The sequence below is a fragment of the Xenopus tropicalis genome, chromosome 6 (genome assembly GCF_000004195.4).
Source record: "Xenopus tropicalis strain Nigerian chromosome 6, UCB_Xtro_10.0, whole genome shotgun sequence".
NCBI classification, from domain to species: domain Eukaryota; kingdom Metazoa; phylum Chordata; class Amphibia; order Anura; family Pipidae; genus Xenopus; species Xenopus tropicalis.
The window spans coordinates 12,707,640-12,731,259 of NC_030682.2; the positions used below are offsets into that span (position 1 = coordinate 12,707,640).

At 43.4% G+C, this 23,620-nt stretch overlaps 2 protein-coding genes across 6 annotated transcripts in view; both read left to right on the forward strand.

The window, feature by feature from the left end:
* nbeal2 (neurobeachin like 2) overlaps positions 1-8,550 on the forward strand; it is a 93,397-nt gene extending 84,847 nt beyond the window's left edge. For all 4 annotated transcript variants that reach the window (XM_031904165.1, XM_031904166.1, XM_031904164.1 and 1 more), the window contains 6 exons: positions 477-571; positions 1,098-1,214; positions 1,896-2,057; positions 2,595-2,743; positions 3,466-3,601; positions 4,079-8,550. In XM_031904165.1, the coding sequence (XP_031760025.1) occupies positions 477-571; positions 1,098-1,214; positions 1,896-2,057; positions 2,595-2,743; positions 3,466-3,601; positions 4,079-4,180 (761 nt within the window). In that variant the 3' untranslated portion in view covers positions 4,181-8,550. The remainder of the gene's footprint in view (positions 1-476; positions 572-1,097; positions 1,215-1,895; positions 2,058-2,594; positions 2,744-3,465; positions 3,602-4,078) is intronic.
* Positions 8,551-12,927: 4,377 nt separating this feature from the next.
* cdc25a (cell division cycle 25A) lies at positions 12,928-23,075 on the forward strand. 2 transcript variants are annotated; one of them, XM_012964838.3, is made up of 17 exons: positions 12,928-13,253; positions 13,445-13,640; positions 15,314-15,393; positions 15,519-15,570; positions 15,957-15,995; positions 16,509-16,545; positions 16,805-16,903; positions 17,376-17,495; positions 18,597-18,728; positions 18,836-18,907; positions 19,003-19,155; positions 19,259-19,354; positions 19,980-20,042; positions 20,133-20,231; positions 20,395-20,525; positions 21,106-21,217; positions 21,323-23,075. In XM_012964838.3, exons 2-17 carry the CDS (start codon positions 13,483-13,485, stop codon positions 21,461-21,463), a joined length of 1,584 nt encoding a protein of 527 aa, XP_012820292.1. In that variant the 5' UTR covers positions 12,928-13,253; positions 13,445-13,482; the 3' UTR covers positions 21,464-23,075.
* Positions 23,076-23,620: the final 545 nt, after the last annotated feature.

Here is a 23,620-nt window from a genome sequence, read left to right on the forward strand (position 1 = left end):
TGGCCAGATTCCCAAAAGCTAGCCTATAAAACATACCTGTCCTGCCAAATATATCCTAGCTGCTAAAATAACAATGTTAGTACAATTTGGAGTTCTGCATGGGTCTGGTTGAGCACCCACCACCCCACTATGCCCCCTACCCAGACCTGCAATAGGTTAACATACTTTCCAACCCCCGGACCTGTAAAACTGGAAGGCTGATCAACTGGGTAAGGGGGGAAAAATTGCCATATTGTCAGGGGAGGGTGAAGGGATCACTCCTGCTCCTTAGCGGAGTACCCAGGCAAGTTGCAGACTGCCTGCACTGTCAGGAAATCGGAGACTTTCTGCCCGAAACCCGACCACTTTTCTAGCTTTCCGGTACCCGCACTGACGAAGCACAACCATAATTCTGACTAGGACTATAAATACATTCCAGTGTAAGGATAGATCACTAAATATGTGTGTGTTGCATACTTTAATCTGTTTTGTTTCAGATGTGGTCTCATGCCTGGCACTAGACCTTTGTGGCATCTACCTCATTTCTGGGTCCCGGGACACCACGTGCATGATTTGGCAAGTCCTGCAACAGGTAAAAACTCTATGCATTTAAATATCCAGCTATAGGGCTGCCAATCTGAAAAAAAATACAAAAAGATAGTGTAAAAACTTGCATTATGCATTTACTGTAAACAGTGTGTAGAAAATATTCATTAATTATTCATTTGTAGTAGCAGAAGTTTAGAAGTGTGTACTAAAACTTGTACTAGACTGTGTGTCCACAAACAAACACATATGGTGTTATGATTTACTTTCATATTGACAAATTTTCTATATCCATAGATACATCAATCAGAAAGTAGCTTTAAGCAGTTAATATAGTTAGACTAATGGCTTACTGTTATGTGCTGCAGATTAATGCAACCTAGCCGTTTTATATATAAAGTATACATATACAGTTAATGTACGTCTCATACCAATACCGTGTTCTCAGTGTTCTGTTTTAAAGTCCTTAGTCTAAGCAACTAGTGGTGAAACGTTGGTAAGTTTCTCTTATTGTATGAGTAGTATCTCTGTTACTTCATCATGGTGTAATGTGGTTCTCGCTGTGCTTCCAGGGTGGGATTTCTTGTGGCCTATCCCCAAAGCCTGTACAAGTGTTATTTGGCCATGATGATGAGGTGACTTGTGTGGCCATTAGCACAGAGTTAGATATGGCTGTCTCTGGATCAAAGGTAAGAGACCTTTTCATATAACTCACACTTTGGGATGTTATTGCATTATAGGCCTACTAAAGCCCTGTTAATGCTAAACTAATTGTGCCTGTTACAGAACCCCTGTACCCCAAAATGTAAGTTCTGTTGAAGTGATAAAGAAGGGTATAGCCTAACAGCCTGAGAACAACAGCCCAAAACTGCAAGCTGAGTTAAGGTGGCCATACACGCCAAGATCCGCTCGGCTCGACGAGGTCGCCAAGTGAGCAGATCCTCTACCAATATCCCCACCTACGGGTGGGCGATATCGGGCTAATTGGCGATGGGGCCAAACAATTGAATTAGAACGATGTGTATAGGCGTCCGTTGGTCGGGGACCGCATCAAATAGCCGGTGCGGTTCCCAATCTGACAAATTTCTAAACCTGCCCGATCGATATCTGCCCGATTTCAGCCCAGATGTCGGTCAGGCAGGCCCATCGTTAGTGCCCATACAGGGGCCGGTAAGCTGCCGAATCGGTCTAAGGGACCGATGTCGGCAGCTAGTATCGGGCCATGTAACAAAATCAAGTGCAATAATAATCAATTCAGCTCATAATAACTACCTTTTGGATACCAGGCATGCTGTTTCTTATGTTAAAACATTGTTATCCTGCAGCTGAGCTTTGTCTTGCAGTCTGGTAACCATCTGTTTCTCCTGCAGGATGGAACCGTAATTGTGCACACCATCCGCCGGGGGCAGTTTATGAGGTGTATAAAGCCCCCGTGTGAAAGTTCCCTGCCCCTGACAATCTCTCAACTGGCAGTTGGCTTGGAAGGACAAATTGTCTTTCAGAGCACAATCGAAGGCAGGACATCTCTCAAGGTTGGTGGCTGGGATTCTATTTCATACTGTGAAGCCAGATTTCATTTTGGTAGAAGTTTCCTGGCAGTTATACAGTGTTATGGGAATCAAAGATCATTTTAACATCTTAGCATAGCATAAAATATAGAATCTCCAGTGGGTTCCCTTTTGTCATTACTACAGACACGTGGATGGCTAGTTGAAAAGAGCCTGACACTTAGGGTTAGTGTATGAGGCCATAGGTTATTGTGTTTTCAAAATATTCCTTGATTACATGTATTCAATTATGCATGAGAGGGAGCTGCTATATACCTTCCCTCTACTGAGGTATTCTCCATAGACTCCATAGGTAGAGGCTTTGGCCAAGGAAAGAAATACAAAATATTATTCATTTCAGGGTTGGTGTGGCCTCCCTGAGATTTTGATGGCCTTCAGCCTGTCCATGGGCTGCATATTTTTATGAGGTTTGCATAGATAAATTATTCCGCCACTATATAGGAAACGATGGACAACATTGATCTATATATCTCATTTATGTTCCTCCATCTCTTGTTCCAGGATAAATTTACTCTGCATTATTACTCTGTCAATGGGAAGCACTTGGCTACAGAGGCTCTAGAGGAGCAGGTCACCGCTCTGTGTATCGCACAAGACTACCTGGTTCTGGGGACAATGCAGTGTTCCCTGCAGATCAGGGAGCTCCGTAGGTAAGAACGGCTGTACCTGTGAATAGATATTTTATTAGAGAAACCTTTGTGCCGAATGCTTCCTTTCTAGCACCTATCATGCATTTCTGTCAATGGCCACAGCTACATAAGAGTAACTGAAAGCAAGTTATTCTTTGCTCTGCAAATAACTGCTCATTAATTCATTAATGTCCTGCAGCAAGTTGGGTACCCATGGGTTCCCTGTAGAAAAAAAAAATGGGTACCCTGTGGGTTGCAGGTCTTGTCTTTATTTGTTATTATCTATATTTTACACCTTTAAACATTTCTTTAACTTTTTTCTTCCCTCGCCCACTTCTGATGATGTCACTTATGGTTTGCAGCAACAGGACTTCCTGTTTAATGGTGGTCAGCGTATCACGGATTGGGTTGCAGATAAGGCAGTTATAGGTTGGGTCAGGTAGTGGGTCCAAGCATATTAAAATGAAGGTTGCGGGTTTAGGTTGCAGCTTGCGGGCCACAGGTCCGGGTCTCAAAAATTGGTTTCACGCAGGACTCTACATTATTGTGCCTAATGTTGATCCATTTGGCCATAAAGTAAAAAGGTGTGCCCATATACCCTTTGATACTTCACACAGGTATTCAATTACTGGATTATTGTCTAGGGATATTTTTGTAATTGTATTTCCACTTTGGCAAAGTTAATTGTGTTGCCTAGAATTGTAGTTGTTATGCACTCTTCCATAACTATATCACTTCCACAGTTTGAAACCTGCAGTCCCCTCGATGCCCATGAAGGTTCCTGTATATTGTGTGTCTGTGACAAAGGAGAACAGTCACATCCTGGTGGGACTGGAAGATGGAAAATTAATTGTCGTGGGTGCCGGACAGCCCCTGGAGGTTTGTATTGCACCCAAATTAACTGATATACAGAAACTTTTCCTATCTTTTATTGCAAAATATTTTTCTCTTTTTATCCTAAATACACGTGCCGATTGTAGCTGCCGATATCAGTCCCTTGGACCGATTCGGCAGCTTATCGGCCCGTGTAGGGGCAGAAACGAGGGGCCTGCCTGCCTGATATCTGGCCTGAAATTGGCCAGATATCGATCGGCCAGGTTAGAAAATTCAGTCGGATCGGGGACCGCATTTGCTCTTTAATGCGGTGCCCGAACTGACTACCCCATTGCCGCCAATTCGATCGTTTGGGGCCAAACGATCGAATTATAGCCTACATGCTCCCCGATATCGCCCACCCGTAGGTAGGGATATCGGGTGAAGATCCACTCGCTTGGCGAGATCTCAACATGTATGGGGACCTTAATTGTGCTGTCCCACTTGTACTGAGACACAAGCTTATTTCTCTGTGATTCCTAGGTGAAAAGTGGCCAGTTCACCAGAAGACTGTGGGGATCGACGCGGCGCATTTCACAGGTATCCTCTGGTGAGACCGAGTACAAAGCAACAGAGTCCAAGTAAAGAAATGGAAGTTGAGTTCGGGAACACCTCAGGTATCTGCGAGTGCCTTGCACAAACCTCTGGCCAACAATCTGATAATGGAGAGAAGAGCCTTGGTGCAGTGGAGCTGTGTAATTCTTGGTGGTAGCTACTAGGCGCCATAAGGATTTTATACCTCTCTCTTCCACAGAAGATTAGTGGGCTGAAAGCATTGGGAATCTCTGAAAGTCATCAGGAGATCCCCAGAATGTGTAGCTGATAATTGGTGAGATGGTTACTGTACCTTACTCATGGACAGACACTCCAGCTGCCATTGCCTTAATGAGGAGGAAGATTTTACCCCTTCCTTTGTACATTTTCTACACTGCAACAGACAGCGCCTTTTATAAAGAGACTGCCCACAGTTGGTTTTGAACTACATTACTACAGCAATGTTTTCACCATGCCATAGGAATTGTGATACTTTCACAGCCCCTGCCATAGTACCATAGCGCTTTGGCAAGGATGGATTTTGGATGGTGCAGAATTGGCTTTTTTTGCTTTGCGCTGCCATTGTTTGATTAATGCACAGATTTTCTGATTTTTTATTTCTTTTAAAAATGGACAAATGTAAATATTTTATTAGATTCAACTTTTTGAAAGAGAGACCTAAGAAGAAATAGACAATTCTACTTGCACTTAATGCCATAGTTCTGGATGATTTGGTCCCACAGCAGTGCAGGTCACTGCGACAGAGCAACTGGGAGCCATATTCTAACTCCAAGGAGACTTTGGGGTAGCTGGATTCCAATTGAGATGGCAAATTATTCTTATCCTATGCCGGCTTGTTACTGAGGCTGCAAATGATTTTTCAGGCATACATTTTTTTAATGTTTTCATGGCTTTCGATAACTTTTGTGAACATTTTTTTTAAGTCTACTGCAAAAAAAACTTTTCCTACTTTTCAGTAGGATATTTATTGCATTAACGGCATACACTTCATTGCGGTTATAGATAAAGTGGGTAATGTTGCGGGACACTGGAAGAGACTGTTTACACTGTACAAGTTGGCTTGCAGGCTTGTGGTCACATTGCACATGGTTCAATGCAGTAGCCAAGGAGCGGTTATCCTTTCATACACTAATATAATCAGACTCCCTACGGACGACCCGCGTGTTTATGTTTATACAATGCAAGAATGACATTGGCCATAACTGTGCTCATTCAGAATTGATGACACGGCTTCTATGTCTAATGTGAAAGAGAAGGAGCAGCCAATCTTGTTCAGCATAAGAGAAGCAAAGGGTTCTGGGAGTGACAAGCACAAGTTCACTGCTAATGAGAATTAGTATCTGTATGTGAAGCTGTTAATATTTTTTATACTTTGTTACTCACAATCAGCCACTGGGTTTGAGGGGGTGTATTTTTGTTTAATTGTGTCCATCACACATAGGTCAGTAAAATGAAGGTTTTTTTTTTTTAAGTGAGATTAACAAAAGCAATACTTTGTTATTTTAAGAGTTTTTTTCCATAAAGGAAATTCTTACAAGAACATGTTACTACTGAAACATTCCAGTGCTGGATGATTTGTATTTCCTATGAATGTAATGCAGTTTGTTATGGCTTTAAACCTGTGCTGTTGGGACAACATTGTGTATACCTCAGGAATGTCAACCCTGTGCCCCTCGCTGTTCCCAACCTTCATTGTCGAAGGCGACTCCTGGGGCTGTCATTAAAACTGCTGGAGAGGGAAAGTATGCCATGCTCTGTTGTCCCTTTCAAAAATGATTCTGTGCGCGTTCAGAAATTATTCTGTGAGGGTTTTTGCCACCTTGGTGTGAGGAATTGAGTTTGAACAAATAGGGCTGCAATTATTACCCCTCTTTAATGCTTAAACTTTATAAGACCTAAGACCGTTTGCAGTAGTGCCTTTTCAAGTTTGCCTCTGGGTGTAAATGATCCATTTACCACCTATACTTAATCAGACAGAGAACTCTGAGTGTTCTGTACTTCTTACATCTGGGCTGTTCTCTTTACCATGGGCAGACGGGGAGGTTAGGGTTTGGTTGCAATTCAGAACATAAGGTCTAGGTTTTTCCTTTCCAATTATATCAGTCAGGGCCGGAACTAAGGGTAGGCAGAAGAGGCAGCTGCCTAGGGCGAAACGATTGGGGGGCGCCAGGCAGGAGCCTCTCTTGCCTACTCCTAGTCTGTGCTCCATTTTCATTGCCCCCGCCGCTTGTCTTTACATGGTGGGGGCAATGAACTATCACTTTGTATTGCATCTTCACGGGGGTTGCAATGCGATAGCAGGGGCGAGGTGGCCAGCCGGGTTGCCTAGGGAGCCCGGTCGGCTCGGCCCACCCCTGATATCAGTGAGTAGCATAAATAGTGTGGTTACATTTTGACATTTGTGAGAGCTTGCACATAGATATAATTGTAATGGGAAAAAACCCAACAGCAGTATCTGTTTGTTACAACAAAAACACCGCCCCTGTGTAACAATGGGGAAGAGAGCAGCCCATAAACAGAAACTCAAGACAACTTTTAAGTAATGGGTGATTTTGAATTACATTACCCAGTTCCTAGTAAGACCAATAAAAATGAGGATAGGTTTCATCCCCGATGAGATTTACACTTTATGTACTAAATGCACTTGTTAGCCCCTGCTTTTCAAAGAAACGCTGGAGGCGTCTCTATCCACACAGAGGTTCAGCGATGTCTTTCCAATTTTTGTACCCAAAGAGAATGTGCAATTCTTTAAACAATGTTCCTCGGCACTAATTTCTTGCTGATTTTGTATCCCTGTTGTACAGTTGTGCAATGTTTTACTGTATATAAAACCAGGCACATGTATTTCTTATTCTGCTGCTGTTCTGCTTTATGGGATTTATTATTTAGGGATGTCAAATGTTTCTTTTTATCCCGGCGTGGGGTTGTTACAGGCGGGGAGGGAGAATTTTATGGAATTTGAATCCTTTGTGTTTGTTGCAGGAGGAATGGTACTATATTTATGGAGTTGAAACCTCCATGTGATTTTATTGTGATATTCCGTTAATCCCTCACAAATTTCTCAAAGGGCTTTTAACAAGTTTTTTTTATTTTTTTGCTCTATTTGGTGACTAAAAAACAGAGGCACCATGACTGAGTAACCATTAGAGATGCCAATGTATACAGATTACCTGGCAGTAAAATTGGTTAAATTGTCAGATAAATATGTGAATAGCCAGCATTTTAGGATTTGGTGGAATGTGTCCCCCAACCCCCGAATTAAACATATGACAAAAAAGGGACTTTATAAACTTACCATTATCTTTTTTTAGACCATGGAGGACTACATAGGTCATCTGTATCTGCTACATTCCAAGCCATGAACTCTTGCACATAGATAAACATTAACTGAGCGAGCACCCCTACAGACAGAATGTTATGCACAATTAGTATTGTTATATTCACATTTCCAGGAGGGAATAAATATGATCAAAACAAATATATCATTCTTTGATACACCCCTGCCATTAATGGCTGTTATGTTTAAAGGAGAAGGAAAGGCAAAAACTAAGTAAGCTTTATCAGAAAGGTCAGAATGTAAATACAGCCATAAGCACTCACAGAAACGCTGCACTGAGTTCTCTATCAAAAGAAAACACAGTATTTGTGACTTCCTCCCTCAGAAAAATCATTCATCCCTGGCTAAAATGACCAAGCTAAAATGGCAGCTGCAATCTTAAACAAACAGAGAAAGCTTCTAGGGCTCTTTACTCAGGTATGATAAAGCTTCTGCAGAATAAATACAGCATTCTAGGCGGCACTAATGGGCGAATCTATGGGCGGGAAGGATGCAGGGAGTCCCATACTTAGTCCCTATAATCCCCCTAAAGGAGTGTAAAGGAGAAGGAAAGGGATAATCACAGGGGAAGGGGGGTGCCAAATTGGCATCCTACAGTGATTAACCCTTTCTCTCTCCTTTAAGCAATGTATAACATATTATATCCCATGTAGCAATGTGCCTGAGGCATGCAGTAAGCTACAAAACCACATCTACTTTTGGGTTTTTTTTCTGTTTGAATTTCAATAATTCCATTGTTCCATAATTTAAATGCATCCGGGTACATGGGCTGCTAGTCCTAGTGTAATACCTGTTAGTTTTCATGAAAGAAGAATTTGGCTGAACTCTTAATTACCAATTTGCTTCTAATATCCAGTTGTGGTGCCTGTTGTTTTGTCCCATTGTATTCATAGAACTGCCCTGCGATGCTTCTCAGCGGGCTCTGTCTCTTCTCCCTTCGCAAAGATAAAGCACAATTACATAATGTATAAAGAGAATTTGCCTTAAACTTGAAGCCTTGTATTTGGATCACTCCCCTGTCATACTGATATGATGATGTTTTAAAGGGCCTTTTATACATAAAGCTGTGTCTGTCATTATTATTGTTTTCCTTTATTTATAAAGCACCAACATGTTTACATAGCACTTTGCAGAGATTATACATCAATCACATCATTCCCTTCCCCAGAGGAGCTTACAGTGTTAGGCTCACATTTAAACATGGGTCGTTTTCATCAGAAGCCAATTAACCTGTCTGTAGGCCTCATTTACTATATGTGGGGCAGGACACAAACTCACCTTGATTTTAAATCTGGCAGAAGGTGCAGATTGCTGACTATAGAAGCCACTGAGCACAGAGCAGCAGGTAAGTACATGGGGCCCTTTAGCAGGGAAGATCTGTGCCCCTGAATATGCCCCCAGTAGCCCCCCATCTTCTTTTCTGCCGATTCCCTGCACATGCTCTGTGCTGCTGGCACTTACCTGAGCTTAGGGGCCAATGCACAATACACTGTATATATACCATAAAAAATGTAAGTTTAAATAATTCATTCAGATTCACATTACACGGCAGCTCTGAAATCAGGGCAATTGCATCAGAATTTCATAAAGTCCTGTAGCATCAGTTTATATGACAGACAAACCCCATTTTCTGTTTGATAATTTGCAACAACCCCTAAGCTCAGCTTCTCAACAGCTGCCCAGAGCCCACTGAGTATGTGCCCTGTCCCGGATAGTTCTAACAGAATCCAAAATGGGGAGCTCCTGTGACAACTGTAAAGACCTATATCATTACTACTACAGGTATCGGACCCCTTATTCGGAAAGTCCCGAATTATGGAAAGCCCATCTGCCATAGACCCCATTTTAATTAAATAATTCTGTTTTTTAAAAATGATTCCCTTTTTCTCTGTAATAATAAAACAGAACCTGTACTTGATCCCAACTAAGATATAATTACCCCTTATTGGGGGCAGAACAATCCTATTGGGTTTATTCAATATTTAAATGATTTTTAGCAGATTTAAGTTATGGAGATCCAAATTACGGAAAGATCCCTTATCCGGAAAACCCCTGGTCCTGAGCATTCTGGATAACAGGTCCCATACCTGTACTATCAGATTGTACATATTGAGTCAGTCAAGGCATGAAACTACCAATGAAGTTCTAATTGGTGGGGGGGAAACAAACATCATGTTTCAACATACAGTGTGGGAGCTGCCAGTCAGTAAAATGGCAGCATGCTACTGTTCTGTAGCACTTATTGATCTACTGGTAGCCATGTTTTTCTCTGGCCACTGGTTGCTTGTTTGACAGTTTATGAGGTATAACTGCCCTCTAGCAGTTGATGGTGTGCAACAGGTCAGCTGCATATTGGAAGACACGTATATACAATCATACTGAAGATGCACATTTGAGACACCATCAAACTGTACTAAAGCCTCTCTGGCCAATATAGTGAGGCTGCACAAGTATATTATAGTGGGAAAAGGGTAAGGTTGCACAACCCCATAGCCATAGCCAAGAGGATATAATAAACAATGGAAATATACAGCATTAATGAGGAGACGGAATAAGATTGCTTCCCTTTTCTCAGAGGAACGCAGACTGAGCAGTATCCGATACTGTGACGTCCACTACAAAGGTGCGTATATTTTTTAGTATCATCCTACTGGCTGTGAGCAGTGAGTTAAAGAGGTATGTGTAAAGACAAACAGGGTGCCATAGCCATGTGACCTGTGCTCTGATAAACTTCAGTCACACTTTACTGCTGCGCTGCAAGTTGGAGTGATATCCCCCCCCCTCCCAGCAGCCGATCAGCAGAACAATGGGAAGGGAGCAAGATAGCAGCTCCCAGTAGGTATCAGAATAGCACTCAATAGTAAGAAATCCAAGTCCATAGGTTAGCTGAAAGCAGTTCTAATGTGTAGCATGGCTCCTTCTGAAAGCTCAGACTCAGGCACACTTTACTGCTGCGCTGCAATTTGGAGTGATATCCCCCCCACACCCGATCAGCAGAACAATAGGAAGGGAGCAAGATAGCAGCTCCCAGTAGGTATCAGAATAGCACTCAATAGTAAGAAATCCAAGTCCGGCTTGGGACTCCTCCAGTTACATGGGAGTAGGAGAAACAATAGGTTAGCTGAAAGCAGTTCTAATGTGTAGCGCTGGCTCCTTCTGAAAGCTCAGACTCAGGCACACTTTACTGCTGTGCTGCAAGTTGGAGTGATATCCCCCCCCTCCCCCCAGCAGCCGATCAGCAGAACAATGGGAAGGGAGCAAGATAGCAGCTCCCAGTAGGTATCAGAATAGCACTCAATAGTAAGAAATCCAAGTCCAGCTTGGGACTCCTCCAGTTACATGGGAGTAGGAGAAACAATAGGTTAGCTGAAAGCCATGCGGTAACTATATCTGCCTGCTGTTCAGCAACATCATCAGCTCCAATCCCATTTTGTAACATCATGTGTTATAAAACCTACTGGCACTGGCAAGCCCCTATGCAAGGCTCACCTGCCAAGGAGGGTATTATCTTTTTTGCCCTATTATTAACATTGACTTAAATCATTTTTACCAGACAGGCCTGTAAAATATCAGTCAGATTGCAAGACAAGTTTATATTTTGCTGATAGTAATTTGCACGTGACACAGCCTAATTCCAAAAAATCAAGGAAATCACAATTGGGGCAGCTGACAAATCTGAAATGTAATAAATATATATAGTTTATATTTTACTGATAGAAAGGGCAAAGGGTTGCCACCTATTCTGGGAAAAAATACTAGCTTTCCTATATTTCTTTTTTCCCTATAACATTGGGGTCAAGCATAATTTTTCCCAGACGGCCAGGTCGCAACCCTACAATGTAAATGCCATATGTGCCAGAGCTGAATTCCAAAAGAAAAAACAAAATCACAGGCGGGGAAGCAGACAAATCTGAAATGTAATGATTTTGAAATGTGTCCCATAAAGTTCAAAGCAGGGTTGCCACGGGCCAGTATATTATCGGCCAGCCAAATAAAAATGTTTGATGACGATATTAAAAGGGCAGATATCGTTAACTTTTACACAATGTAATCTTTTAGTTATTCCTCCTCCAGGGGCACCTATTGCCATTTGGGCCTTGGGCATATGACCCTAAGGACAGGGGTACATGGGGAGATTAGTTGCGCTGCAACAAATCTCCATTGTCACGGGCTACTAATCTCCCCACAAAGCCATCCCACTGGCTAGAATGTAAATCGCTGGTGGGATGGCACATGCATCGATACGATTTGCCCAAGTTGCCTTGAGAGGAAACTTGGGCAAATCGTATTGATGCATATACCATCCCACCGGCGATTTACATTCTACCCAGTGGAATGGCTTTGTGGGGAAATAAGTATCGGATTACATTTGCGGCCATGGGCAGTCGGTTCGGGGACCGCATCAACGAGCCAATGCGGTCCCCAATCCGACTGGATTTTCTAACCTGCCCGATCGATATCTGGCCAATTTCAGGCCAGATATCGGTCGGCCAGGCTGCTCATTTCTGCCCATACACGGGCCGATTAGCTGCTGAATCGGTCCAAGGGACCCATATCGGCAGCTTCTATCGGCCCGTGTATGGGGACCTTTAGGGTGAAGACACACAGAGCTACTAAACACCCTACCATAGACAATACTGAGAATTGCCTCTGCTAAAACACATGTAAAGACAATTATCAGTAAATGATCAGCATTGTCTGTTTTAGTAGCTGCTACTAGTAGCTCCGTGTGTCTTCACCCATATGCTGATGTCCCACGGAGCAGCCGAGTCACCCGCGATAAATCTCTGCTATTGCGGGCAACTAACCTCTGCGAAAAGGCTTTCCACTGGCAACAATCGGAGCCCGGTGGAAAGCCATTGGCATCATTTCGGTAATCTGAAGCCGCAGTTTCCTCCCACAAGCAACTTCGCACAACAAAGTGATGTGAAAGGCTTTCCATCAGCGACTCCCATTGTTGCCAGTGGAAAACCTTTTCAGAGCAGTTAGTGTCCTGCCATAGCACAGATCTATTGCAACTGCTCTTGCCCTTATACTAGCCCTGATAAGGGACAGCTCCCAGGTATGTACATAACCTCTAAACGACCTTGCCGCAATATTAGTACTGTTACTGAATTATTTCTAAATGAATGAGTTAAATTATTGATACAGTTGCCATAAAACTTCATATAAATCATACATTTTGGCGAGACAGCCCTACATGACGCAGAACTCTCAGTTCCTGTCACTAACAGGAACTAACACGACTTTTCACTTTTTTCGCGCCTCACGGCGCTGGCCATGTCTACGCTCCTCCGATTGGCAGCATTTTCTCCCGCCCAGCAGCCACTATCGATTCATCGTTCAGCTTGTGCGTGTTCGGAGTTGCCATTGGATGGGTGTGCTGTCAGTCATGCGAACTAGATACGCGAGAATAAGGGCGCCACAGTCAGCTTCGGGATTGGTTTACAGCCTGCAGCTGTGCTGGCGCGGATTGGCCCAGAGACCTGTCACGCTCGCTCCTCATTCGCTGTACCGTCATGGCGCCAAATCTAAGCCCGTGAAGTGGAAGGGTCTATTAGATTGACGTGGATCGGGCTAGTTCCGTGGTTGATCGGAAGCTAAGCGGTGACGCTAAGCCTGCGGAACTAACGGGGAGTCGGTAGCGTGTGGTAGGCCTTCCCACCTCCGCTGCTGCAGGACAACTAAGAGGTACTCGGGCCTTCATTTTGCCGCTATCACCTTTTTACGATTCGGAGGCCAGATTTTGGAGCACTACAATTCCCTGTATGTTTTTTATGTATATATATTTACATTACAGGAACAATATAGCGGAGTTGCTTGTGTCTGCTTATACTTCGCAATAATTACCCGCCCGCATGGCCCTAGAAACTATAGATTTAGCGCTAATGACTCGCTAGCTTAGTGAACCCGCCCCTCTCTACCATTATGCCTTATGTACTTTCTTCTCGTTGCAGAGGTTGCTGTGCCCGGCCGCATCATTTTCAGTGTGAAGATGGAGAGGTGTCGTTCAGCTCCGGCTCATGTCAGAGGATCCAACCGCCTCTCTGGCCTCCCCGTGGTTAAGTCCCTGTTCTCTTGCGAGGCAGACACTGCCCTATCTCCGGTCACTAGCCTCGCTATCAATATGGACCAACTGGCAGGCCTGGGCAGGTAATGGCCATGAGGAATTACTACTTATGTGGTTTGACTGTTGGGTTGGACAGAAAAGGCTTCATGGTCACATCTGTTCTGCTGAGGGTGTCCAACATGTACCTTCAGCCATAGACTTTCTAAGGGTGCTGGGGGTTGTAGCCCAAAACAACCTGTATGATGGTCTATGTATATCAATATCTCCTGGATTGGGGACCCTGGCTTGGCTTATTGCAAGGGCCCATTCTACTCAATCTTGAGTCTGCGGTGCTGTTGCTGAACTACTTCCATTATCCCATGTTATGTTGTGCAGGGAGATGTAGTTTAACCTAGGCACCTAGAGACACAGGTTTGGATGAATGGGTCAGAGGCTATGGGGGGGGGGTTGTTTTAAGAAACCCATTTGCCCCCTCCTTGGCTTGTTAATGGTATTTTTGTTTTAGCCCCTCCTTCTAATGGTGGCTTTACAAACTATAGTGGGTGCCTGACTTATGTCTGCAGATTTGATGTATTTGCTTGTTGAGACTGGGCACAGTGATTGTGGGACTTCAGCAAAGTATGTCTTTACAGCCTGGATCTCTGTGCAATGCAGTCATGTGTTTACAGCCTGGATCTCTGTGCAATGCAGTCATGTGTTTACAGCCTGGATCTCTGTGCAATGCAGTCATGTGTTTACAGCCTGGATCTCCATGCAATGCAGTCATTTGGCTTGTTGGACATCCTGCAAATAAACATGGCACTTAGGAGTTATGCCCCTAAGTATTTACAGCAACAGGGTGTCACATGTGGAATGGCAGCCATTTTCCTTGCACATGTGGGTTACTAGGAATGAAACCTGGGCATGTTCGTTCCCAGCAATGCTGAAAGCAGAAGGAGGCGATCATTGCTATAAAGGGGCTAAAATCTACTAGTGGAACAGTCAGCAAGGGTGGTGCATTTCCTTTTATTCCCCGCGTTTCAGAGAAACCTTTCCCAGCTCCTCAGACTGAAATATTGCACACAACTAATCCGCAAACCCATAGTCTTTTATACAAGGCCCTGGTGCCCAGCAGTGGGGGTAGATTGACAACCTTCTCAGGGTACTGAGGGTCATTTTACCCCCACTTGTTCCATGTGTGCCAGAGTTCCGCTCAGACTGAGAGCCATTTAACTGGCTACTTGTCCTGCAGCATATGGCCCACTAGGAACAGGCTATCCATTAAAGTGGACCTGTAATAAATAATTCCAAGTCCTTTTCTATCATGTTAGTTGAGCAAAATAAACTTAAACTATATAATTTTTTTTATTATACGTGTTGGAACTTAGTCACAGCCAGCAGGGAGGCACCATTTTGTGAACACTGTTATTAAGGCAAAGCTTTGTATCCCCCCCCCCCCCCCCCCCCCAAAAATCATATGCATTTGCCATCTAGGTGATATCTAAGAAGTGCTGAAAGTCTGTGTAAAGCAATTTCTATATCAGTAGTGGGTGCTGAGGGAATAATCCATTGTATTTAGTATTGGGGTGATAACTGAAATGACTGAGCCTCAGATTAAAGTGCAAAACCTCTATGTTTGTAGTAAGCATGTTTTTTTTGTTTTCTGGTTGCTGTGGCAAAGATTCAAAATCGTGTTTTTTGTTTGTTTTTAATATACCACTATAGTTATAGGACGTCCTTAAAGTCTTTTTTTTTTTTTTTTTTCTTCCTATTTTAGCCAGTGTGAAACGCCGACACGTAAGCTCGGAGAGCGCTGGTCTATGAGAAGAACAGACTCTTCGGAATCTATGGACGCTGGTATGTCTTTGCCATAACATAAATGGCTTCAGTATATACAGATGTATTGTAAGGATCTGGTTACAGTGACTTGTAAATGGAGGTCTTTCTTGCTTCTCACTACCTGACTCCCATTTTGTTTGCAGGACTCTGTCTGGATTCTCCAATCAAGATGGATCTAAATGACACGGAAGAAACGTACGTATCTGTGCTTTCACCTTTTCAGTGCAAATCAAACTACTGGCAGCCATGCTTTTCTCAGGGCTGAAATGTTTTGCCCGTGGCACAGTTTAGCGAGCCTGCCTGGCAAACTTAAGGGGATTGCTATGGTGTGTAATGGACCTTCCCCTTTAAAGGGGCAGTGATTCTCCATTTTCAGCTGTTTCCAGTAAAACACATTTCAGGCATTCATAAGGTTTACACGCTGTTTAGCTTAATTAACAAATACCTGTAACTATGCAAATGATATCCATTCCAGAGTCTCCAACTCAGTGTTATATGAATGCACATTGCTTGACTCTCCCCAGAAGTCGCCATAACTGCTTTTCGCTCATATTTAAAATGCACTTTATTCTCCCTCTTAGGTTTCAGAAATCGACTCAGAATTCTGACAGGCTTGGACAGTAAGTATGTTTGTTAAAGATACAGTAGTGGGAATCATGGTACCCTGGTTAAACTAAGCTGAATTTAAAGAGAATTTCTGTAGAAATACAAATGGCTGCAGGAAGAGTATCCTTTCTTTGGCTGCTGACCCCACCCACTTCTTTCCCCTTTCCTGTAAGTTCTGTGTAATCATTCACAAACCTGAGGAAGCCGAGGGACCACTGTCTCAGGCTGCCCACCAAATGTCTGCCCACTTACAGGCTAATCTAGCTTACACAGGCAGCCAGTGTCCCTAGGCCAGTATGCATGCTGCTTTGTCTGAGCAAGGGAGTAGAATGCCGTGAAAAGACCTGCTTAAGTGACGCACTCCATTCCTGCCCCAGTGGGGTCACAAACAGAACATGCCGAGGTTGTAGATAACTAGGAGTTTACAACTTGCACCAAAAGTGTCATAGTTCTGACAATGTAGAGATTTTCTTGCTCATCCTCCATTGATCTTTTCACATATCAAAATGGTGTTTTTGTCTTTCTAGCACAAGGTTACCAATCAAAAGGAGGAACTCCCTGCCGGTGAGTTTTATATTAAACTATCTCATATACTGGTACCATCTAAACATTGATATGGTTGACATCAGTAGCATTAATTGTGTAACATACCAGTGTTAGTAGTGCTGTACACACTGACCTTGTACTGTAGCTGCTCATTCCTTTTCGGCTGCTGAATGAGTTGTTTTTGTCCCACAGCAGTGATGGCACAGTCGGTGTGTAAGGGGGACATTGCAGCTGGTAACATACCAGTACTTTAACCCCCTTCCTTTTTTCCATTCAGCAAAACCTACTGGGATCCAGCCCTGCCTTTAAGAGGAATCTCTCTTACTCTCTAGAATGTGAAGTGTTCCACGCAGCTGACCTGGAGAACAAGGAGAATGTAAGTACTAGTTTATTATCAAGTCATTCAGGAAAAGAAAATGCATTTGAGACATTTAAATATTATTCCCAGATCCGTGTAATAACAATTTGGCAAATTTAAATGGACATAGAATCATTTCTAAAGCTCTTATATAGCATTGGATATCAATCAACTGCTATTAAACCCTGCCCTGCCTGCTAAGGTGTTAAAAGGCTGCAAAGCAGGTAGTAAATGGCACAGTAGCATCTTGAACTATGTGCCACAAGGGCCCATACACTGGCCCATGGTAGTTGTGGCCTAGCAGGAGGACTGCAAGTTGAATTTGTCTGATTTAGATTAGCTGCAGCAAATGCAGTGTTTTAGTTTTGTCATTTTTGTGCTTACAAATCAATAACAAAATAAAGTCGGTTGATACGAGGTAAGGTTAATAGTGGGGGCTCCTTAAATCACCACAATAATGTGACACAATCACTGTGGGTTTCATTTGCAGGAAAAGTTTCAGTTTAAAATCCCAGCGAGACCGCGTTCCCGGGGCTGTTTCCGCTCAAGACTCCATGGGGATGGAAAGGAAAGTCTCGTTCAGAGACAGAAATCTGCACCTGCGTGTATGGTATGTGTCTAATCTCTTGTGCTTCCATAGCCCACTTATCCTTTTTCCAGATGTGTTTTCTTCTCAGTTTTTTATCTCCACATTTCTTTCTTCTCTCCCTTCTACTTCTGATCTTCTATTCCTGTTAATCTTGTGCTACTCCTTTCCCATTTTCCCTGTCTTTTTGCTTATTTTAAATCTGTTTCCTATTTCACATTTATTTTCCACCCTCCTATTTTTCCTCTCATCCCACCCTTTACATATTCTATTTGCCTCCCCCACCTCTGTTTGCATTTGTTTCTACCCACCCCCTCCAACTGAGCTTTCCTTCCCCCCCCTTTTCCCTGCAGTAATCGGACTGTGAGGCTGTCCTTTTTCTTCCAGCTTTTTTTAAAGTGATCACCCATACCAGCATGTCTGGCCTGAGATGCAAAATAGGCTCTGGAATTTCAAGTACACATACCCAAACAGCCCCCCAGAAGGCCAAAACATAGTCACTGTCTATGCCAGTGATCCCCCAACAAGCCCCTGTAAGCTGATAGTGTGCATAGAGGCCCCTAATAGCCAATCTTGGCACCTCCATGAACTTTTATGCTGCTTGTGTTGCTCTGTCTTTTTACATTTGACTGGCTCACGAGTAAGAAAGGTTGGGGACCCCTGGTCTATGCAGTGGTGTGACAATACCTTGCTGGACTCCCCTGCCCAAAATAAATCTTTGGCGGGGCCTGGCACATACTGAAGCCTGCCCACCCCTGATGCAGGCAGATGTGGGTGCACAATCTTTCGGTGCTATAGAGGAAGCCGACTCCGGTTCATGCCTCCCGCGACTGTGGGATCTGCTTCACTTACTGATAAACCACTGTATCTATGGCATCTTACAGCAGCTCTCATTTACCAAAATCTACAGATTGCCTGTCCGGCCTGCTCCATTTATAGAGGTAGCATGAGCAGTAGGATTGCTACAGGTATTGCTCAGGACACAGGAAAACTACAATCTCTTGCACCACATGTACATAAACTGCCCGACACCCTACTTTTTTTTTTTTTTTCTATTCCCTCTGCCCTGCTTTTTGCTAATTTTTATTTAACCTTTACACTAAATCAATTTCTTTGTTTGTTTAGCTGTCCTCTCCTAGGAAAAGTGAAGTTGCAGCTTCTGATATGGTCTTTGTCAGAAAATCCTCAGCTGCTTCCACTTCCACTGAGGGAAGTGATGATGGCTTCTTGGATATGTTGGACGGAGAGGACCTAGAGGTAAGCTGTTGCTGTTTTTACCGATGTACATGAATAAATCTGGATCCCAAGGTGGGTGCTATTATAAAGCATGCCATGGATATTAAGATGTTCTTTTCTGTTTGTAGAACGATACAGAGTTTCCCTGTGGTGTTGCAAGCCTATGGACGGCTCCCCTTGTCATGAAAAGCACTGAAAATGTAAGTGTTCCAGTCGTATGATTTACACTCTTTGCCAGTCTGGTTCCTGCCACATATCTCCTTCATCCTACTCCTCACTTCTGTATCCCCCTCAGTGTCTTGAGGTCCGACCTGCCTCTGAGCCAAACTGCACTACAAAACCAGCACTGAAACGAGTGGAGCGAACGCCGGACGAAGACGCGCCAGAAAAGAGCAAAAGGCGAAGGAGCGTGTCTGAAATTGCAAAGGAAGAGCTGGATCATGACAAAGTGAGTTCTCGGCTCTACCAAACATGCTGTTGGGGTTTTTCTACCCCTTCCCTTTAAGTTTGAGAATAACATTTCCCCCTTCTCCCTCCTTTTTGTTTTATAGAACTCAAGATTAATGCGATCAAAGTCCCTTTCCAGTCAGAACATAGAAAGTATGCTGGACAACGATCAAGTCAGTCTCATTGGGGACTTTTCAAAGGTATTTTATGTTTTCCCCCATGTGATGTTACGTTGTGTCCAATTTGAAATTAATTGCAGTTATGGACTGTTCAGGGTTTTGAGACTGACCTTACACACAACCTACTGTTTAGGTTTAATGCAGGGTTTTATTGGTTCATAATGTTAGTGTTAGTACCTGAGCTGCTTAAAAAAAAAAAAATCCACCTTTAACTCAACCTTGGGTGTGTTGCATTCAGGTAAAGTCTGAAACAATTTGCATTTTGTCTTTTATTTTCTGTTGCTAGAGTCCACTTTACCCCAGCAGCCAGCCAGTGGTATAAACAAAAATCTTAATAAATAGGTGAGGTGGGCAGAAAAGTCAAAGTAACAACAAAACATTAGCCCCACAGGGCAATAGCTTTTTATCTAATAGGGTCCGTGACACCCCCCCCTTTTCATCTGAAAAAGGTAGAAGCAGCATATTAAAAAAACTGTAATTTAAAGAACATTTGAAGAGTTGCTAGGAATAGACCATTCTATAGGATACACAGTTAACTGAGGTTAAAGGTGAGCCACTCATTTTGGCAGGACACTGAGGTTTTTCAATTTGCCAAGCACTTCCTTTTGAGTTACATGGCTGACTTGGCTCTGTGTTGTGTTTTTAGGTCTTCCTGTTCCCGACAGTGAGCGGCAGGCACCAGGAACTAAAGTACATCACTCCTGAACTGGTGAGCTTTCCTGTACATCAGTGTTTTGCCCCCCCCCCCCCCCCCGCCCCTGCCATTTCAGTATTCTCAAATAATGTTATACTTTTGCAGATGGTTCTCATCCTAAATGGAAGATTTGACCCCTTTATTGAGCGATGCGTGATTATTGATTGTAGATACCCCTACGAGTATGAAGGAGGTCACATACAGGTAGGTTTTACTTGTACTGTTTCGTAGTTGAGAAGATGGTTCCTTTTGTGGTGATGTGATTAAGTAATGGCTGCGAAAAGTTCTGGAAATGTTGACTAAAGGCTGACAGTGGTTGTTGGTAGATGGGTATATATTAGACCACAGTGCTTTGCTTTTTCTGCAGGGAGCCATTAACCTTCACATGGAGCAGGAGGCTGAGGAATATTTCCTAAAGAATCCAGTCATGTCAAATGGTTCCAAACGAGTTATCTTAATCTTCCACTGTGAGTTCTCGTCGGAGCGGGGACCCAGAATGTGAGTAAACACAGCCCACTGAGCGCTTTCCTGTGCCCCAATTCCATCTTCAGCTGTCTAATATACTGGTGTCTGTCCTGCACCCTCTGGTGATATTGGAGAAGGGTGTATTGAGAGCAGGTATATAAGTAATGACAGCTCACTGGGTTTGGCTTTTTGTCGTCCCACACTGCTTTCCTTGGCGCATCAATCAGTGCAACGGAAAATGCTTCCAAACCCCGTGTTATACCCTAAGCACAGCTATGAGAGCAGCCACACTACTGAAGCTTTAGTACTTGGGATCCTGTGGCTAATGGCTCATGGTTCCTTTGCTAGTGTAGTTGCCCTTTAATAATTGGGTGCAAATCTAAATAGCATTTTTTTTTTAATGCACAAGAAATTTAGAAAATGAACTGCCATGCAAAGATCATGGCTGAAGCTTGAGTTAGGGGGCAGAGAAGCCCTGTATGGGTCACTTTCTCTCATTAAAGCGCCAGTAACAACACCTTTTTCTCCTAGGCTTTAATGTGGGCGACCAAGCACCCTGTGTGTTGCCATAAGTTTCAGATGCCCGGCTTATTCTTTCAAACCTCTGTTACAGGTGCAAGTTTCTACGGGAGAAAGACAGAGATAGAAATGAATATCCGCAGTTATACTACCCAGAGCTTTATATTTTACATGGTGGATATAAAGAATTCTTTCAGAAGTGCAAGGTAAGTAACATGCCAATGGGCATATGTGAGTGCTTTTTGTATGTACAGGCATAGGACCTGTTATCCAGAATCAGATTTAGAAGTCTGTTTCTCTCCCCTTACCAGACCTACTGTACGCCGCAGACCTACCGCCCCATGAACCACGAGGACTTTAAAGAAGACCTAAGAAAGTTCCGCATGAAGAGCCGGACATGGGCAGGGGAGAGAAGCAAGAGAGAACTGTACAGCCGGCTGAAGAAACTATGAGCCTCCGTGCCCGCACAGTCCTGCCTTTTCAATCACAGAGCAGCCGATAGAGCCGCGGAGATAAAACTATATCATGAAACTCATTCTCTTCTGCGCTCTTGTTCTGCTTTGTTTTCTTTGCACATGAACCTTCCTCAGGAGGTGTATCTGACACAGGCATATGTTGTGCCATATTCAGTTCTGCCTTACAGCACTCATTGCTGAGAGTTCTGGAATCTGTCTACTGCACTGTCCTATTGAATGGACATTTTTTTTTTTTTAACAATGGTTTGTTTGGGTGAGAAAAAAATGGAGTATAAAATTAATCAATGATCCCAAAGGTGCAACGTGAAGCCATAGAATGCTTGTAGCTCAGGCTTCTCTGCTACCGGATCCACCTGTTACATTCCATATCATGCATTCTCATTGGCAGAACTGGTTTCCCTGCTCAAGGCACCAAGTTGGCCAAAGTGCAGACTTCCTGCAACTTTTTTTTCTGGATTCCATTTCCGTTTCAAACTGAGAGCAAGTTCTGCCATTGGCTGGCTTTGATCTCCTCTGGGGGCATTTTAACATTTAGGTTCAATTTATCTAAATGGCCACTGCCAGTATTTATTGCTGTTTTTATGATTTTGTTTAAAAGTATTAACTCTCTTTTCTCAATTTTGAGAAGATTTTTTTTTTTTTCCTTTTTTAATCAAGGATTTGCACGACGAGAAATGTTTTATCGTTTTTGAGTTGTTTTACTATTGAATAAGTTGTGGTGATTATCAGACTGTGGTTCCCTTCACCCCAGGGCTGAATTCAGCTCACAGGTAAGGATATAGGTACTGGTCCTGCCAGAGAACTGATCAGCAAGGCTTTGTGTATTACTCAAGGGCCAGTGTTGGATAAAAGGGGCACCTGAAGTAACAGTATGGCTGAGCACCCCTCCCACAGCTGCACTCCGCCCCCTGTGTGGTCCTTCCATCAGATATTTGGGCAGGAGTGGTCCTTTAGGGGGTGCTAAAGAGCTGACCTAGACCAATTTTAATCTGTTTTTAAATGGAGTAACTGCAATGTGTAGTGTTTGTAATAACCCCTTAGTGTTAACTCTTCACCTTCGCACACTTACACATTTACATGTTAGGCTTAAAAATGAAGGTGGAGAACTTAATACCTAGAAGGGGCCAAGGTTGACGACGTGGGTTGTCATGTTTTAGGAAGTGACAGTACAGCTCCCTTCCTTACTAGGCAATTTTCACCTTGTCGACTTGCCAAATGTTCCTGGTCATGGTTGAACTTCTCGGTACTATTGACTCCTGCCGTGACTCCCTATTGAGAGTTGTAACATGGCACTGACCCAATGGCCCGTTTGGACTGCATTTTTCACGCTGATTTCCTGTTAAATTGTTAGTGCAAGGAGTGATGGTGAGAAGTCATTGTGCATTGAACACTGTAAATACACGACTATCCGTGCAAAGGTCGGGGCGGTCCAGCTGGGCTGCTTATGGAAACCTATGTATGGGTATACATGACTGTCTTGTGGTATTTTTGTTACAAGGTTTGTAATGTCCTGTAGGAAACATACTATATGTAATGCTGCTTTTTCTTCCCACTACAGGAAAATAAAACTGCCTTTTTAAAACCTTAATTTGACCTTTCTGCTGCTATGTATGATTTGCCTTACAGTAACATGTTCCCCAGCACCCTGCCATAGGCATATGTATTGTGCTTATGGTCCGGTAATAAGAAATGCTTTCTTATGAACTGATTTGCAGGGCAGACCCTAAATGGCCTTACCTTCCAATCATGTAGAACAGGCTATGAAGCTGCCAGACATTTCCTCGGCTGAAGCCAGATCAGAGAAGGCCCAGGGTGCCACAACAGCCCTGGCACAGTGAGCTTTTAAACATCCCAGTGCTGCCTGTTATCCTTATGCTGCTTAAGTGCAGAACTTGCCACTGAAAAGTTAGGTTTTTGTTAGATTCTGTCTTCCTGAATTAGATAACATGCAGAAGTTAAACCCACAGTGCCATTATCCACTTGGTCCTTTTTGAGAACTAAGATGGGGGGGGGGGTTGGCTTCTCAAACATTGCTCTCAGTAAGGAACGTTGTGTGTTGAAGAGCAAGTATCCCACCCTGAGATTAGAGACTTGGATCTGGTGAAATGGTTGATGTGTCAAGTGTTAGCTGGT

Bases quoted from the DNA above. Each gene is read 5' to 3' on its own strand.
- cdc25a (XM_012964838.3), top strand. From the start codon at position 13,483: ATGGAGAGGTGTCGTTCAGCTCCGGCTCATGTCAGAGGATCCAACCGC. The intron at 15,571-15,956 runs GTACGTATCTGT...TCTCCCTCTTAG, and splicing joins CTAAATGACACGGAAGAAAC to GTTTCAGAAATCGACTCAGA. The intron at 16,904-17,375 runs GTAAGTACTAGT...TTTCATTTGCAG, and splicing joins ACCTGGAGAACAAGGAGAAT to GAAAAGTTTCAGTTTAAAAT.